Below are 17974 nucleotides of genomic sequence, written 5' to 3'. Positions count from 1 at the left end.
TTACAACAGCAGTCACCATTTCCTAAAGAAACAGTATCTCAGTCATCCAGGGCACAGTGGAGTCATCTATCTAATAACTGCGGTTTTCAGAGTTTAGTAGCTATTCTAGTGGATATAAAAAAGCAGGGAAGTTTCTTATTATTTTGAGGAAATTGATATATAGTGATATGTTGGGAGAGTCTGTGCTGGTTCTGCCTTTTATTAGCTGGAACCCTGAACACGGATATTACTGGCAGTACAGCTGAGGGATTCAGTTGGCCTTTGCCTCCAAAGTCTAGAGGTAGGTTATTCTTATTATAACATAAAGGAAATCTGAAATGGAGAAGATCTATTCAGTTGAGTTACTGGTCCTCCATTTCCTCCTGGTGCCCAAACACATACACTCCTTAATCTACCACTATAAAATGAAACAAAAGCTTTGATGCAGACTGCTCCACACTGCATCTGTTACAGTTTTCTTCTTCGTATGCAGTGGAGAGCTATGCAGATGCTTAGGGTGATGAGGGGTGCATGGTAAGGAAGGGAGTCCTCTAACAGACTCTGCCATCATCCTCTGTAATTCATCCTTCTCGGTTTTGCTAACTTTGAAACCTTGAAAGTAGTAATGGGCAAAAGGTGGGGAAAGGTTCTGCAAAGGGCCTGGCCAGACAAAGGAGACAAACCACAGACTGAAAGGAGAAGGCATAAAGAAACTCAGCAGCTCCGTATTTTTTCTGGACTTCTCTGGCTCTAATGCCTACGCCTCACAATTCTATATATTTATTTTTGTTATTTTTATTTTCCCAAGTGCATGATGTGCCATGAAGAGGTAAACACAGAGCAAACATCTTTGTCCACCCTCAGTTGTAAGAGCTAATCAAAACCCACATCATTTTCATTAAAAGATAAGAAATTGGTCTGAAAAATGCCAAATCTTTTCATACCCTTAATCAGAAATGACTTTTTCCCCATTTCCTGCTTTAACTTTCATTTTAAGTTAAAAAAAGGAAAACACATACAAAAAAGGGTGGGCAAGAGTAACAGGAAAAAAGTGTTTTCTGTTTCAGAAACAGAATCATTTTCAGACTTTAAAATTTTAATATTTTTCTGTAAAAAAAAAATAGAGCATTTTGAAATAGCAAAAAATCACCATGAAGATAACTGTTTCAAGAAAAATGAGTCTTTTTTTTTTTTTTTTTTAAAGAAAAAAGGCAATCACAAAGCAACATTATGTCAGCTGGAAGTGTAGGCCTGCAGCTCTCTTCATAGTGCTCCCTATACACTTGGGTTAAGATGTTCTGCTTTTCTTCCTCCTCTTCAGCTCTAGGAGATATTATCTAGTTGCCTATTCTAATTTTTCAGGTTTGTAATAATGGAACTCTCGGTTCTTCCTCTGGATGTTTGGCTTCAGTGCTGCTTAGTTTGAGTCCCATAAGGGATACATTTCTCAGAGGCACTTCCTCATCTCTAACAGAGAAGATATGTTCCGCTAACACTTCTCACTTAAGACAGGCATGTTGTATTTAAATCAAGACTACATGTTTTGCCCAGCTCTAATACAGATTTGGGCTCTATCCTTGTTAATATGGCAAGTATGCAGTCTGCATATTAGATATAAATTCAAAATACCTGCAGATAACCAGTAGTCCTTCCCATTTAGCACATTTTGCCTTGGACACGAAGCCAAAATTTTAATGACGGCTCATGGTCTGGCATATTATTTAACACAGCCTGTCAATATTTAAATATCCAATTCTTCTGCTAAACTATTTCAGCCTAGAAATACAGTGGTTAAAAAGGGCTGGAAAACGGCAGGAATATAACATGGGTATGAATGTTGGGCAACTCTGATTGAGCAATGAGTATAAAAAGTAGAAAGCAAACAGAAATACTGCATCTCTGCACACGTTTATTACTACAGAAAGGTGTATCTTTTCCATAAAATTTAAGTACATGCAGTAATCAATGATCCACGCAGTCATTTAGGAGCTATTAATCTGAAGCAAAAAAAAAAAACAATGTTCCATTGGCATTTTAAGAGTACAGTATGTATCCTATCTACCAAAATGCTGTTCTTGATAACGGAAGAAATAAAGTTCATTTCTTGCAACCTACAGAAATAGAATGGTAACATTCAAAATGAATCATATTCCAAACTACTTCCAGATTTCCAGGGGAAAATTAGTATCATTTGGTACTTTTCTCTGTGAAGTCATTTTGGTTCAATCTTTTCCCAAATGCTTTCCTACAAAAGATGCTAATATGGGAAGCTGTCTTGAATCCCTATGCTTTCAATGTGTATCAGCTTATAAACAAACAAGCCAAAACTGAAGAAATGAAACTTTCATTCAATTCTTAAATGACAGTGAAAGCTCAGAGTTCAGGACTGACTGTGAAAAAAGTAATTACGGCTTAAAAATGACAAAAAAGACACAGGATGAAATACTTGACCTGCCTCGCAGCAGGCTATACACTTCGTACAATTCCTGCATAATTCTGCTAAATCTACCCTTTCATGGCTTTGGCGCTAAAGTGGCAGTCATTTAATTCACACAGTCCTTTGGTACCTGATTTTGAAGACTAGTTCTGCTCTATTACAGTGAAAGACAGAAAGAACAGCAGTGCTGTTCACATCATCACCATTACAAAAGCAGCTACCAATGTCCCAGGTCCAGCTTATTACACTTCTTCCTTTAATGAGAAATACCTGAATTAAGGTTATAACACTTGGAATGGAAAAAAAAAGGTGGGGGTGACTTATTTTCTTACTCGGTTATGTTTACTTTTCTAAATGACTGCTGAATATAACACGGACTAAATCAGAGACTAACGTGACACAGAGTAAGAATATCAAGGAGATCTCTTAAGCAAGTTCTGCCTATTTCAAGACAAAACGTATGGCATGACAGAAAAATCCTAGTAAGAAAAATGGGAGGGAAGGTCACAATGAAGGAGAAGGGAAAGAGGAAACACATCCTGCAAATGGAAAATTCACTTCAGAAAACAGATTGTACACGATGTACTTCTACAGAAACGAAGGATTTCAAGAAGATCAGGTGTTGAAATATGTTTCTGGTATAGTGTTATCCATTTCAGAAATTCATGCATGCTCATGGCAGCTACTGTTTTATCATTCACAGTATTCTACTCACCTATGCACTTTAAGCCATCAGGAGCTGTATAAAACCCTGGTGGACACTTGCAGAAGTAACTGCTAACCGTATTTGAACACTCTCCTCCATCACAGATTCCAGGAATGGTGCTGCATTCATCAATATCTTCAAGGGGGGAAAAAAAGGAGAGGATCGGGGGCAGGTTAGTTCTAGTATCAGAATATATATTTTATAACTATTAATAATCAAATTCTCTGTGGTCCCTTAATTACTAAGAGCACAAATAGCAGTTCCGAATAAGGATAACCATCTTATTTTGTAAGGCAAAATCATAACCTCTCCAATTTGAATTCTGTACACTAGAATTATCAAACCTGTTTTAAAAAAAATTATTGTAGCTCCTGTAATGACCAGAGTGATCAGGAATTTTATGTTTATGTCTCATGTTAACTCCAACAGCGCATCTCATAACACCAGTCTTAGGCAATGATTCAATACGGACTTAACGGGAAGTATAGCACCTACTGAATTGCCCATCTGACTTCTCAGTGCCTTTTGGTGTTTTTTTTCTTGGAATTCTGCCATATAGAAGTATTGACCAATCAGACCCTGTTTAAGTAATGCAATCTGACAGGATTCTAGTTCAAAGCAGGATGACTGCAGGCAACAAAGTTTACCTTTCCTGCTTTCTCCTTTAAGTGAACGTTCTGAAGTGTCAACAAATGTCTAGATAGAAACTGAAACATCTACCACAGAAAGCATGACAGAAGTCAGGCAATGTCCATAATTTCCCTAAATTTTGTCGGCAATTTTAAAATAAAATTCATATTGTGGGTGCAATCATCAAGAAATTTTGATCCGTATACTAAGCCATCATCATAGATCTAATGCTGAGAAATTTTCAAAATTCGTGTAAAAAAATAACAAATGCCTTCTTATACCTGATCATACCTGCATACACAAGCAGAGGGAATTTGCACCGTTTCTTCCACAGCTAGGAGCTTATGGTATCTACAGTTATGTGAGTAAAACACCTGTGCCAGCTCCAAATGCTCCTTAATCACCCTCAGTAGCCAGCCTGTGATGTGAAGCTGCTTTCCCCCTGGTTTCCCATAACGTGCCTTATAACTCAGCTGCATCTACTTAGCACTGCTCCCATCTTCTAGGAACCTGTAGTCCAGCTGAGCTTAAAGATAGCTCACTTTTTTCCACAGTACCTACAAGAGGAATGAGCAAAGCGGACCACAAAGGGAGGCTGCTCTTTAGAGAGCCATCAGTGATAAGCGGCTGTCACAGCCATCCACCATCACCAAGTAGTTCTCCCGACAGTGAGAACCCAGTGAGAAATAACGGCACCGCAGGGCGCTCTCCAACCTCTTCTCCAGTCATCAGTGAACAGATAGCCACATGGCCGTAATAATGATTTCACCAACCACAAAAATTTCTGAGATGAAATACTGCAACACCACCCAACATGCCAAGGCAAGAAGTGAAAAATATTGTAATCATTTAAAATGATTGGAGGAATTTAAATGTAACGCCTAAATTGGAATTTGGCCCCAACAGATGGGGGAAACACCCAAAGTCCCATAGGACCACTAATGAGATTTTTAGCAAGCAGAAAGGGTCTTAGTTCTACTTTCTGCTGAAGAGAATAATACAAAAATTATCAATTCCTCTTCACCTAGGAATAGAATCAGATGGTCTAACACCGTTGTGGGACTTGCCTTTGTGGGAGAGGAGTTGTGGGACCAGAGGAGGCCCGCAGACAGCGAGAGCGAATGGACAGACCCGCTCAGGGCAGCGCTGAGCCCCAGGCCCCTTGTGCACACACCCTTCCCCAGCATCGACACTGGCTGTCGTGATGTGGGTCACATTCCTCACTTGGGTGTAGCAGAGGGGTGTGACTTTTTGTTCAGTGCTACTTACAGGGTGTTGCCAAAGCCTCCGGTCGAGTGCCCTGGGAGCACTGCTAAGAGACTTTTGGCTTCTGCTCCAGGATTATACTCTGCAGGAGTCCCAAAAGTCTCAGTGACAAAAAATGTGGAAACTGAATTTTGGTCTGAATAGAGTCCTTAATTAACAGAGAAAAATGCAGTTGTAAGTGGATCAGATTCAAGCATCTTCTGACTCAAATTCACCAGTGTTTATCTTAAAGTCAGTGTTGCCACTGTTTATATAGAGTCTGACCTTTTTAAAAGCAAAATCACCATTCTTTATTTTAGGGTTGAGCCTAACCCAAACAGTATTTCATTATTTATATTAGTGTTGACATTAATATAAGCAATATTGTCATTGTTAAGCATGCAAGTTTTATAAAGGTAAGTATACTTGATGTACTCACAGTCACAAATGTCACTTGAGGAAAAATTACTCCCACATCCCCACAAAAAAAGTATTAATGCAACTGGAACAGGAATGGTGATATGAAGCACTGAAATAATGTAACTCTTAAAATCTATTTTTCTACCACCTGTGCTAATACACGCAACATTGACCTACAGGTCTCATTTTTCCTCTTGTTCTGCTGTCTCATTATATCTCATGATTTCTGTTGTGATCTGTACTTGATTGGAGAGCCACTGCAAAGCAGTACAGGTAATCCAATAGGGAGCTCCCAGTTCTGTTAGACTAGCGACCAAGGATACACTACAGCTGCCAGCAGTCATATTTGCTGGATAGGATGTTAAACCAAACACATGATCATATGATAATTTTTGTGTGTTAGATTTAATTACAGTCAGTTACAACAAGCCAAGTACTTTGTCTTATAGTGGAGATTTCAATTTGAGTAAAATTCAAACAGATAACTTAGGAAAGCAGAATGGATATTCAACAGTTGTTATGATTACGCTCTTAACTCTTAAATCACTATTCTATTTCTTGCCTGTGGTATAGGGCTGCTACTTTTAATTCCTTGCATTGCATTAATACCAATGGGCTTTGACTAAAACTGCTATGGTAGGTGCAATATACAGATGTAGTGAAAGTTATGTCTCTGCCTGCTGAACTTCAGCAATGCACAGGTATAAAACAGAAGAAAGGAAGCTTTAATCGCCCTTTGCAGCCAGGCAGTCACTCTGAAAAGTTTTCACAACATGGTGCAGGAAATTCATGGCAGGGTTTGGAAGTGAACCAAGGTATCCCAGGTTGTTGAGTCCAGTGCCTTGACTGCTACCAAGACCAGGCTCTGAAAAGTGGGTTTTCTCTATGTGATTAAGCAGTCAAAAGCCCAAAAATCACTCTAGCCATGTTTATACAATCCAGCTTACATAAATCTACCGTTTTCAGCTTTCCAAGTACTAATACTTAACAAGATACAAGTTCAGTCTTCCCTATTCACCATCTTTGTGGTACTTCATCCGCAGTAACTCGCAATGTTACTACCCTAAAGTTGGGCTACTCTCTGCCAAAACTACTGGCAGTAAATCCGAAAACCAAACTGTGTACAAATTCCTCTGAAATTGCTTTCCCTAACCTCCAATTAAATTTTTGTTGAAACAGGGATTTTTCTTTTGAAAGAGTAAGTCATAATTCTTCCAAAACGATTAAAAATTTTTGCGTATCTCCTTAAAGGCACCTTACCCAGAAAGGGTGGATGCATACCTCATTTTTACAATCACACTCCTTTATGATGTTGGAAGCTGGCCCTCAAAAATCATTAACCACTTCTGAAACTCATCTGCTTTTATGAATTTAATTTTTGTATAATGCCTGAAAGGATGATCAATCTTCAGAGTCTAAAAAGTATCAGGACTATACAGCAGCACAGATAGACCAAACTGCCCAGTTGCCACAGTTTAATACTATATTCCTTATGTATCCAAAATTCTGCTAAAATGAAGGAGAGGTCAGATAAATAAGAAATGAGGAACCAGTCACATTCCGAAATGCTTTATAAATGGCACATCAGTGAAGTCAACTTGGCAGTAAAGATTTACACAGTAGGACATCTGACATCAGGATCTGGTCCCTACCTAATGAAGACATATTGGTTTAAAGAGATTTTTATAGTCAGTCAAATCGAAACCACAAGAATGCTGGTTGGGAGGGATCTTTGGAGGTCTTTAGTCCAACCTCCCACTTGGCACAGGACTACCACTGACACTAAGATTGGGTCAGCCATGGTCCACCTGAATCTTCAAAACCTCGTCTAGTGATCTGTTCCAGGTGTTGCATTACCCTCCTGTCAACAAAAAGGGATCTTAAATTCCTGGCGGTGATTCCTCATCACTTCATCTTTCCTAAGCGCTTGCGCTTGATCTGCAAGGTACTAAATGCTTGTCAAGCACTAGAGAAGCTATTCAGGACGTTTAGAAAACACTCTGGGGCTAGATCCTCTTCTGTCAAAGTCAGTGTGACAGCTGACAAAGCCAGTGATTTACACTCAAGTTTTCCCCTCTAAAATCAGGATTGCAGCATCTGTTCTTGATTATTACATTATAGAGAGGAAAAATCAAATCAGAGTTAAAAATTAGCAAGATTCCATAAGCATGCAGTGCAGATTTCCAAATTAATAGCTAGCACCTGTCATCCTTCCAAACTGGGATCACCAATGAAGGGATAAAATGTTTGGCCCTTCTTAATATCTGCAACTATAAGGATGAGTTTACAGCTTAGCCGTGCCGTCCTCACTCAGCAATGTCAAACTCTCATTAATATCATATATCATTTACCTGAGTAGGTGGGGATGTGTTTTAAGTTTCCACTCATATATATTTTCTGACAAATAAATCCACACAGAGACATGTGTCTCAAACATTTCTAAAGCAACGTATCAGTTAAAAATATTTTTAGTTTTAATGTTTAATTTGTTTCAGATGTACCTTTTAGTCAGTAAAATGTTACATGAAAGAAGAGGCTGAAAAAAGCTGCAAGGCCAATTATTTAAGGTTCTCCAGTTTAGAAGGAGAAAGGACCATTATTCCTATTTGTTATGAAGAATGTTATTTACATACTCAGGGCAAAAAGAGACTGCAAAGTTTGTGACAAACTTCTAAACAAAGTTGGCTCCTACAATACTTCCCCCTTTGCCTGCAGAAGAAAGTTCTTACCGTCGCATTTTTGTGTCACTTCATTAAACTTGTGTCCAGCTGGGCATTTGCACTCAAAAGATCCAACAGTATTAATGCAATTTCCCCCTTGACAGATCCCAGGGATGGCTTGGCATTCATCCACATCTATCATATAAAAAAGGAAAAAACACCTACTTTTAAATCATTTCTCAAGAACAGCCATAATAATTTGTCTACATGGAAATTAAGTAAATATGTCTAAATCCATTCTTCACCCATCATAATATTGTACTTGCTTGTGAAGAGAGACACTAATTTTGAAACTATCCTATGCAACGTATAATTAAGTACAGTTCTCTAAATATTTTCTGCAAGAAATTACATTGTTATTGTTACAAACATTAAACATTTAACGGCTATTGCTTTGCTTTTCCAAAACATCTAGGGAATGATGGTACAGAGAACACAGCCTGCCAAAACCCAGGGTCCTTTAAAGTATCAAAAGTCAGGTACCCAAAATCCATTTGCCACTTGGAAATTCCTGGCAACTCCATTCATTGCAGAGCCTGTATGAGCAGAGCTCCAGGAGCCTGGATGAGCTGAGGAGCGGTGCACGATATGTGTGGAGGGGGCCTCCTGGCTAATAACTGCACAGTCATTATCGATGGAAATGATTAACTCTTCACTCCAATAAGATGAGGCACCAATGACCTTAAGTTGTGGTTAGGATTTGACTCAAGGAGTTTCATAGCCATAATTTATGTCTCAAGAGGCATTATTAATGACCTGCTTAGACATCCATAACTTTCTTTTGCATTTTTCTCTTTATTTATCCCTCTTTGCTTTTAATTTCTCACTCAGGAAAATGAAATGACTTCGATGATATCACAAGCTAGGTAGGAAGCGCAAGACAAACATTTTCAAGGGGCCCCAGCTTTTGGCCTGACAACTATTGTAGCACAGCAACATGTGTGTCATCACTAAGCTGCAAAAGTGTTGCTATGGTTCAATAATAGCTAGAGGAGGAGGAGGTACCACAGTGGCAGACTGTGGATGTCTTGCTCACTGTCCCCCTGGGACTGCCCTGTGTCAGCTGCTCCCCCATCCTTTGGGAACCAATGCAGCACTCACCCACTTTCCACCCCCAAATCTTTCCCATCACCCATTGCCCCTAGGGGTACCAGCTGCTGCTGGTAAAACCTGATTTCTTGAATTCTTGGGCTTCTCACTGGGATTGGTTTCTACACAGGGACACAAGTTGAAGGAGATGGTGCCTTCACACCTCCCTTTATAAATCCCAGAGAGCCAGCTGTAACGTGTCTTGTAGCCTGAAAAGCAAACTACTATGTCTGTACAAAAGGCCAAGAGGCAATTTCCCTGGGAGCAGGAAGTTTCAAGAATGCCAGGGGGCATATCCGTACCACATAACAGAGCATTATGTAAAGACCCCTGAGCTGACTAAATCAGGTCGGGAAGTGGAAGCAGCAGAGCCATGTCAGACCAGCGCGGTGTCTCAGCTAACGCTTGTGCTGGGAGGCACCGGGAGCTCGCACAGCCACAGCACCCGCCGACAAAGCCACACTGCTGCTGGGACTCAAGCCGGTCTCTCCCTAAAGCAATACGCTGTGTTTTAATAACAATAACCATGCCAAATTTCATGGCTTGGTATTGACTTAAAAAAAGAAAATTAGAACTCATGCTCCTGAGTCACAATGTCTGCTTCAAAATCCCACCTTTTGGCTTTCATTTTCATACTTTGTATCTTTAAAAATCTCAGCTGTGATATTAATTTAACTTTCGGCCAGACAGACAAAGTCAAACTGTGGGCAGCAATATTTACTTTTTAAAACAAACTTGCCCCCACCCCCTCTGCTTTATTTTTTTCTGATTTATCCACACAATAACAACGGCTTCTTTTTCTCTTCAGAGAACCTGGATTTTATTTAACCTGCTTTCCTTTATTTAGATTGAATATGGATGTGAAATCCCTGAAATGTCTTCAGTCTGAATGAATGTTATCTGATTTCAAAAGGACTGGATCTAGTACAATTGCCTGAAAAATAAAGCTAATATGTGGTTCCACAGCAAATCTGTTGAAATTATGAACACATTACAGGAGAGCAGATCAACTGGAAAGTACAAGTCAAACATACAGGGCCAAAACTGTGTTGGCGCTGCATACAGATGAGCATAAACGTAGCTGCTGCATGCTAAGAAATGTGCAGCAAGCAGAGATAGCCTGCGCAAACCCAGCGGCGAGGTCACCGCCGCTTTTCTGTGACACAAACAAGAGCGATACAAGTAGGTGTGGCGTGAGGTCAGGGGTCTGGGCCACATTTTTATGCTCATAAAATCTCAGAACTATTCAGAACCTCAGTTCACAAATTTCTGCACAGTTTAGCCCTGACCTTTTAACAGTGACGGGGGGAAACAATGCCACAGAACGTCTGAGGTTAAAATACAGGGACATCACGTAGCATACGCAAACATGCCCATCTCACAGTTCATCGTGCCTGTCTGCAGGCACCAAACGGGACTTGGCCTGTGATAGAGGATAACTACATTTTTATTGCAATGGAATGCCTTGAAGTTCTTCACAGGAATTTCATGATTAAATGAAGTTACTAATAAACTTATAATCCTTATCTCCCCTATTTTCAAAAAATGCTCTATCTTATTAGAAAATGTTAGACGGATCGAAATAAGCTAGTCCCAAAGATATGGTCCTGGGAATTTATAATCTGCATCAGTTTAATACATAGCTGCCCCTGTTAACTTTCTCCTGTTTCCTGCCAGACATCCAGACAATAAAAGAATTTATACAGCTGGAAGTATTAGAATAAAAGCCAAAAGCAGTGTAAGGACTTTCTATGGTAAGGCATGCTCAGAAAGAAGCAAGCAACATCTGGGTGGATTTTACGATTTGAAACAAATGCAAATGCATTTCCAAAATTGTATAAAATATAGAATAAGGCATTTCAAATGGCACAACATGCACTTTTTTCCAGGTCGAAACAGTGTAGCTCAAGAGATAACACACTCAAGGCGAATCCAAAACCAACAATTTTGAGCTAAAAAACCCCACAACAGATAAATGGAACAATATCATCACAGACCGATTTCTGCATGTTTTGAGCGCTGTTTGAAACAGAATAAATTCCTCCATGGAACGGTCCAATGGTGCACACAGAAAAAACACCCTTACTGAACCAAGCGAAAGGGTTGCTGGCAGTGAGAAATTCATTAAGATGCTGGCTGCTCTCACATGACCTAAGTTACTAATGTACTCACTTGAACATCGGGCACTCACTGAGTCATGAAGTAATGTATCTGACAACGTTTTTCCATTCTTCACACATATAGCAGAGAATGGCTTAGGACAGGTTATTCACAGCAGTGTAACTCAATTAACATTAATCCAGTAACAATTTCAGCAGCTTCTGGGGAAGCTTTGCTAGTAACGTACCTTGACAGGCTCCGGTTCGAATGTTTGGAATGAAACCTCGGCGGCAGGGATGTGGCTGGGCAGGACACATTTCACAGGGGTGGCCCCAGGCTCTCCCAACAGTCGCACAGCACAGGGTTTTTGTGCAGACTATTCCACTGAGCTGTCCTTGGCACATCTGGTTGGTTATCAAAGTGAAGCAAGGGCCAGTCCTATAATCTGGGCCAAAGACAAAACCTAATCAGCATCACAATACAAACACATGACAAAAATAATAAAGCATAACAGCAACAGACTTGGCCAAGTCTTCGGCACGTAAATTCCCCGCCTTACTCAATGATCTGACTTGCCAGTGTTACATTGAAGATTTTTCTCAAGTTCGCTTGTCATTCAAATCTACCGAGAATAAGCAGCTCTGTGAATATTTTACCAGGAATACTAGATACTTAAGATTCTCCAGGTCCCCTTTGCAGCTTAGTTTAATCTCTAGTAATAGAATTTGGGAGGTCTTTTCACCAGACAGAATCCAGTTTGTTTTAAATATTCAGCACATTAATTAAAAATAATACTGATAAAAGAGCTAGGATAGGTTTATTTCCACAAGTGTTGTTCTCAAATCAGTCTCAAGGGATGGGAATACAGACTACAGGAAGTTTTTTGAGGACAGTTTTCACTGTTATGCAGCCATATGTTGTACCAGATACAGGGGTAAGCTCTGCCTACAGCCGAATGGAGGGCATGTGGAATACATCTGCTTTGATTTGTTTATGGTAGGACAGGCCACTTATCCAACAGACAGAATTAAACTAAGATGTTAATAAAATACTAGTAGGCTTTATTTTGTTCCATTCTCCAAGGGCAACAACCAAACAGTGGTACTGCCAACTCCTGCTGTCTCCTGCACATCCGGGGTGCGCACTCCAGCTAATTCTTCACAAGTGACCCTAAAATGTTTTCCTGTTGCAGTGCACCAGAACAGAGTCTAGCGTCCCGAAAGCAGAGCCAGCAAATTGTGAACCTGATGTTCATCTGTACTGAAACAGTTACCAGCTGCCTGAGTCAAGGTCACTAAGCAATCCACACTGCCTTGTAGCAATGACATGATAAAGTCCTCCAATTTCCATGCCACTTCCAAACTTTGTTAAACAATTTTATGTTTCCACTAGACCACTGATAAAATGTGTTCAACAGGGCAGAAATAAGAATCAATCCCTTCCCCACCTGCTCCATAGGACTCCTGCATAAGGAGACACTCCTAGATTGCTCCCAAATCAAGTGCATCTTGAAACCTATCATTTAACTAACCTTTATTCAATTCCAGGGATACTATGTCGATATACTGTAATTCTGCTGATTCATCAAAACCATTCTTTGATATAGTAAGCAAAATGAAGTCCTGTAAGCAATCCAATAGCTATAACATACTATATTGCTACCATTACATTTATCAAAAAAAATTATCTTCTCAAAAAGGATAGCAAATTAATTTCAAAGACCTATTTCTGATAAATTTGTACTAAATGATGCTAATTATCATCTACTCTTCACTAACTCTGTATTAAGTCCTGCAATTGCTATTCTATCCTTTTCCTAGATTTAACAGACAGATCATCTTCTTTTTCCTTTTAAAATACTTCTTCTTACTTAAAAGTATTACTACTTAAAAAAAGTATTACATAAAATATAAAAAGTATTACTACTTAAAATACTTCTTCTTTTTCCTTTTAAAATACTGGAAAAATATAATTTTCTTTTCTTCTGGAAATTTGCCCTCTGTTTCAAGATGCATGCAGAATTAACCTGCATGATTCTGAGAAGCCTTTGGCTAACTCTTTTCAGTCTCCCTGATGCCTGGTACCTGGACTAGCTGTATGAAAAAAAAATCTCAGTGCAATTACTGTTATTTAATATCATCCTTAGATGCTATCAGTTTACAAAGAAAGTTTGTTCTGTCCGATCCTCTCCAAACAGTACAACTGTGTTTACTGAGCACTTTTCCCTCCTCAATTCTTTATCATTGGCAATTCTGTTAGGCTCATCCTGAAATGGGTCAGAATTCTGGATAACATTTCTTGTATCCTTGGTTACTCAGTTCCTTTTTATTACCTTGCTTTTCTGGCATCCTATTTCTCATCATGTCCCTTCACTTCCCATATCAATTTCCTACTCTGCAGCTTCCATAAAGCTTTTCTTTTCCTATTTTTAAGCATTTTTGTTGCTTTCATTTTCGTAGTTAGATGGGCTCGTTTTACTTTTGTCAAAATGTATGTAGCCATCTTTCTCATTTCTTATTGAGGATATGCAGCTTTGGATGCACGTAGTACAAAAATAAGTATTAGTAGCTTCTGTCTTATTCCTTATGCACACAATAAATACAAATGAGTCACAATCACTTATACCTAATCTATTAAACAATTTTATTGCTAAGATTGACTCCTCATCCTTGAGCAAATGAGGTCTAAAAGAGATTTCTACCTTACGGTAGGTAAAACTTCTAATATTAAAACAATAGATGACAAATTCTTTCGGAACTCCACAGTTTTGTGCTGGGACATGAAATCTCCAGCAAACCCTCTCAGAATGAAATCCCTCATTGCAGATTGTCTGTATACAGATGGTTCAAAAAAGAGTTATCTTGTTCTCTGTTGCAATAAGAAGCATGCATCAGACAGTTCTGAGCAGATCATCTTGTATTTTACCTTAGAATAGGAATGAATCAGCATTTAGGATCATTTGCTTTCAGGCTATAAATGACTTAGCAGTGGCTAATATGACTGAGAAATACGGTGAACCCAGTGAAGTTAACGTCATAATCATGCAAATCTTTTCATAAGGTTTCAGGAGGTCAAATATGTGTTTAAAAAATGTAAATTCAACTCCTCTTTGTTATTATCCAAGTTCACAGACTTTAGTATGGCAAATTACAGAATTTCTCTTCATCTAGTCCCTTGCCTTCATAAATTTTATTCTTGATACTCAGTTTTATGCTGAATACCGCTTTCCTTCTGTTTTCTCAAATACACACTTTCACCTTTTAATAAATTAAGATGTTCCTTTAGCTTTTTAATTGAAAATTCCCAAGGCCAGAAAACACCTAAGTAAAAGATCATTCAGATGTACACACTTACCTGTAGCCACAGAGAAATCCACGTTTGCTTCAAGCCCAAAATTCTTATCCAGAGCATTAATCCAAATTAAAGTATTCTTAATACTGAGTTTAAGGCTTTCTGATACATTACAAGATGAAAGCCTAAGAATAAGAAACGGAAGGAATTCCACTAAAACACTGGGAGAAAGAAGGCTAATAGTATAACAGGTAAAGAGATGAATTATGCTGATTTCAGAAGAGGCAGTAATCCCTAGGGCCTATGCTGCAAGGCACTGACTTGGGATATGGGCTTTAAAATCTCGACCTTTATTTTCTAAAGATCCTTTAGATCCTTTATATGTTTTCCTTATATGTTTATGACATTTGAGATTACTCGAACTACACCATGACTAAAGCTCAAACGCAAGGTTGCAAATGATCAGTGGGAGTGGAAAAGAGAGGAAGGGGGAAAATATTGCCAGAAAAGTTGTTACAGTTTTTCACATTTTTTAATTTTGAAAAGTTTTGAGATTTCATATGATTTTATTAAAGAAATGATTTTTAGAGCTGTGCAAGTGAAAATTCAAATGTTTTAAGTAATTTCTAATGCAAATTTTGGCATGTGCAAGCAGCCTTCAATAAGGCATTAGTCATTATGAATATAAAACAATTTTATCTGCTCCTTCGAATACGTATTAATTATTCCTGTAAGGAATAACTCCACAGGGAACCTCAGACAACTGAGAAGAGGGAAGAAACTGTAAAATCCCTTTAAGTTTGTATACGGTCAAAAAGAGTAAGAAGGGCAATGGAACGAGGCTTGTTTACACCATGCGAGAATCCAGCCTATTAAGTCCAAGGGAAAGAATCAAGTTGCATTGTGATCTACAACTAATTCCTGTTTTAGCCATAATGATCAAATACTTTTAGTTATCTCCTTGGAAGATCCTTTATGTTCATAAAGCTTCCTGAGAGGCTGCTGAAACATGTAGCAATGGCAGGCTTTGATCGAAACCAACCACAGCAATATATAAGGATAATTGCTCCAAGTAACGCTGGACAGTACCACTGGGACTCCAAGCACTAGGATATCTGCAAAGAGTTTTGACACCAGATACACATCTGTGAGCCCTTAAGCTCTCAGTTCACGTTAACCTCTGTTTGCTTTCAAGGATAATATACTTTTTAATGTAAAGATACAGTTTAAATATAATTTTGAATAAATGGAAGGCAGATCAAACAATTAGACTAGAGGACGCTACATGAAATTCTGGTTGCTTTTCCCTCCAAGATGTATTCCATATAAATCTCCTATAAAGAGGAGAGAAGTATAATGGTTAAAATTAACAGCGTGATTTTGAAAACCAGTAAGCAGCTGCTGGGGAGCACAATCCACTCCTCTGACCTCTTGAAATAACCTGGAACTGAACAGACTCAGAGCTCATAGGATGGGACCCCAGCAAGCCAGCAGTTATCTTATCCTGATGAGGACCACATTACTCAAAAGAGGAAAATACCATCACATGCCATCATAAAGATAGGTATCACAATAAAACGAACGCTGCTTTTTCAGCTCACGGCACCTACTTGACTCAGTTCCTGTGGCACCTAGTTAGGACCATATGGGAAGGCCCATATGCTAAGCAGCAAGGCCAGAGAACGGCTTTGTCGGCCGGAGCATCCCTCGGACCTGCTCCGCATTCCACTGAGGCAAAGGCTGCATGATCCCCAAAACTGAGCCAAAACTGCCATGCAACTGAAACTACCCTCAGCAATACAAACTGGCAACTTCCGCTTCCTTTAGTGCGGGGGAAAAGGAAAAGGAATAGTCTATTATCATGCAAAGAATAAAGCACATAAAGAAAGGGCTCTAAGGCACGTGAAATACCTTCAAGCTAGTCTATATTACAACTTCCTTTCCTGCCTAACAGCATTTTTGCTTCTGCTATTTGGTTAGTTGGGTTTTTTTTAAACACTAAGGATAAAAGATCATTTGGCCCAGAAGTGGGACTGCACCACACTGCAGAATGACACATCCACTCAGTAAAGCGTTACTACTACTCAGCAATACTCATGTGTGGCCCGTTGCACTTGGTGGTCTATGGTGCTGCTTGTTCAGGGATCACAGGAGAGTACTGTAACCATCTGCACTTGAGAATGCTCATTGGGAAACCAGGTCTCACAAAGCCAAAGAATAATGCTAGCTAAAAGACTGGCAGTCTGATTTTCAAGTAACAGAATCTGTTTAACGCAACACACAACTTTGCAGGAAAACACAGCCTCAGGGCACTCTGGGGCCAGAAGTCCCACAGTACAAGTTTGTGCTTCTAAGCATAACGCTTTGAAAATTATCCTAATTTTTGTAGTAGCGAGTGAAACTAGAATCCCCAGTCTGACTGAATGGGTAGACAGCAAGAAAGGGTTTGCTATAGTTTACTGGGAAACAAGACAGAGACTGAAGACGATCGTCCACAGCATAACCTGCATCCTCTTGTACTGCAAGGAAGAGAAGCAAGGAAGGACGCGTAAGTGAAGCAGGCTGCTTGCTTCTAAGGCTGGCCAAAAACCACTGCCTTAACAGATGATCAGCCAAACTTACCAAAGGAAATCAGTTCTACAAAAGGATTATTTAACAATATCTTTTGTAACCCAGCCTGTGAACAGTTTCTATCGTTACCAATTCAGTAAGCAAGATTGCACACCTACAGACTCCCACGTAACAGTGTCACCAAAAGCTCTCTGAAATAAAGCAGACTGAACCAAAAGAATGAGCGTCAGAAGAAAGAACAACTGGAGGGAGTGTCTTCAACTAATGTTGGAACTTAAAAGGCAAACTTCAACTTTATTCTCTCTCAAGCATCCATAATGTGCATTTCTAAAGGAAATGTACTTTATAGTTCTTCTTAAGTACAGAGAAAAATTTTACATGGTAAGAGAATTAGTAATTATGCAATTACAAGCTGGGTAATTACTGGGTAATTAAAATGCAGCACACTATACTTAGGTACAAGCACGGTATCAGAAATCTAGCTTCATTTTTCCATCCTCCCCCCCTCACCAGAATGGCAAGTGTGGAGAATGCTATATATAAGAAAAGATAGCACATCTGTGTTAAATAGGGGGATTTTTTTGCCTTATTCACAAATGGTCCAGGGATTAGAGAAACAGCCGACGGGATTTCCAAAGGAGTTCCCAGATATGCCCAGTGGCTGGACATGTGGATATGGGAGAAAGCAATGGGAGAGAAGGGAACTGTGAACGTATCAGCTCAAGTGTCACCAACAAGAAAGAGGAAGATGAGAAAAATAATAGTGAGAATGATGAGAATCATCAA

At 39.3% G+C, this 17974-nt stretch overlaps 1 protein-coding gene across 3 annotated transcripts in view; it reads right to left on the bottom strand.

Moving 5' to 3' along the window:
* Positions 1-17974, bottom strand: part of FBN1 (fibrillin 1) — a 164082-nt gene that overhangs the window by 95043 nt on the left and 51065 nt on the right. For all 3 annotated transcript variants that reach the window (XR_011143704.1, XM_068958240.1, XM_068958242.1), the window contains exons 6-8: positions 11574-11771; positions 8147-8272; positions 3132-3257 (exon numbers count right to left, since the gene is read on the bottom strand). Coding sequence is in view for 2 of the 3 variants with exons in the window: in XM_068958240.1 (XP_068814341.1) it covers positions 3132-3257; positions 8147-8272; positions 11574-11771 (450 nt within the window). In the remaining variant the exon portion in view is untranslated. The remainder of the gene's footprint in view (positions 1-3131; positions 3258-8146; positions 8273-11573; positions 11772-17974) is intronic.

Source organism: Struthio camelus, chromosome 12 (genome assembly GCF_040807025.1).
Source record: "Struthio camelus isolate bStrCam1 chromosome 12, bStrCam1.hap1, whole genome shotgun sequence".
Classification (NCBI taxonomy): Eukaryota; Metazoa; Chordata; class Aves; order Struthioniformes; family Struthionidae; genus Struthio; species Struthio camelus.
This window is presented reverse-complemented; position numbering and strand designations above follow the sequence as displayed.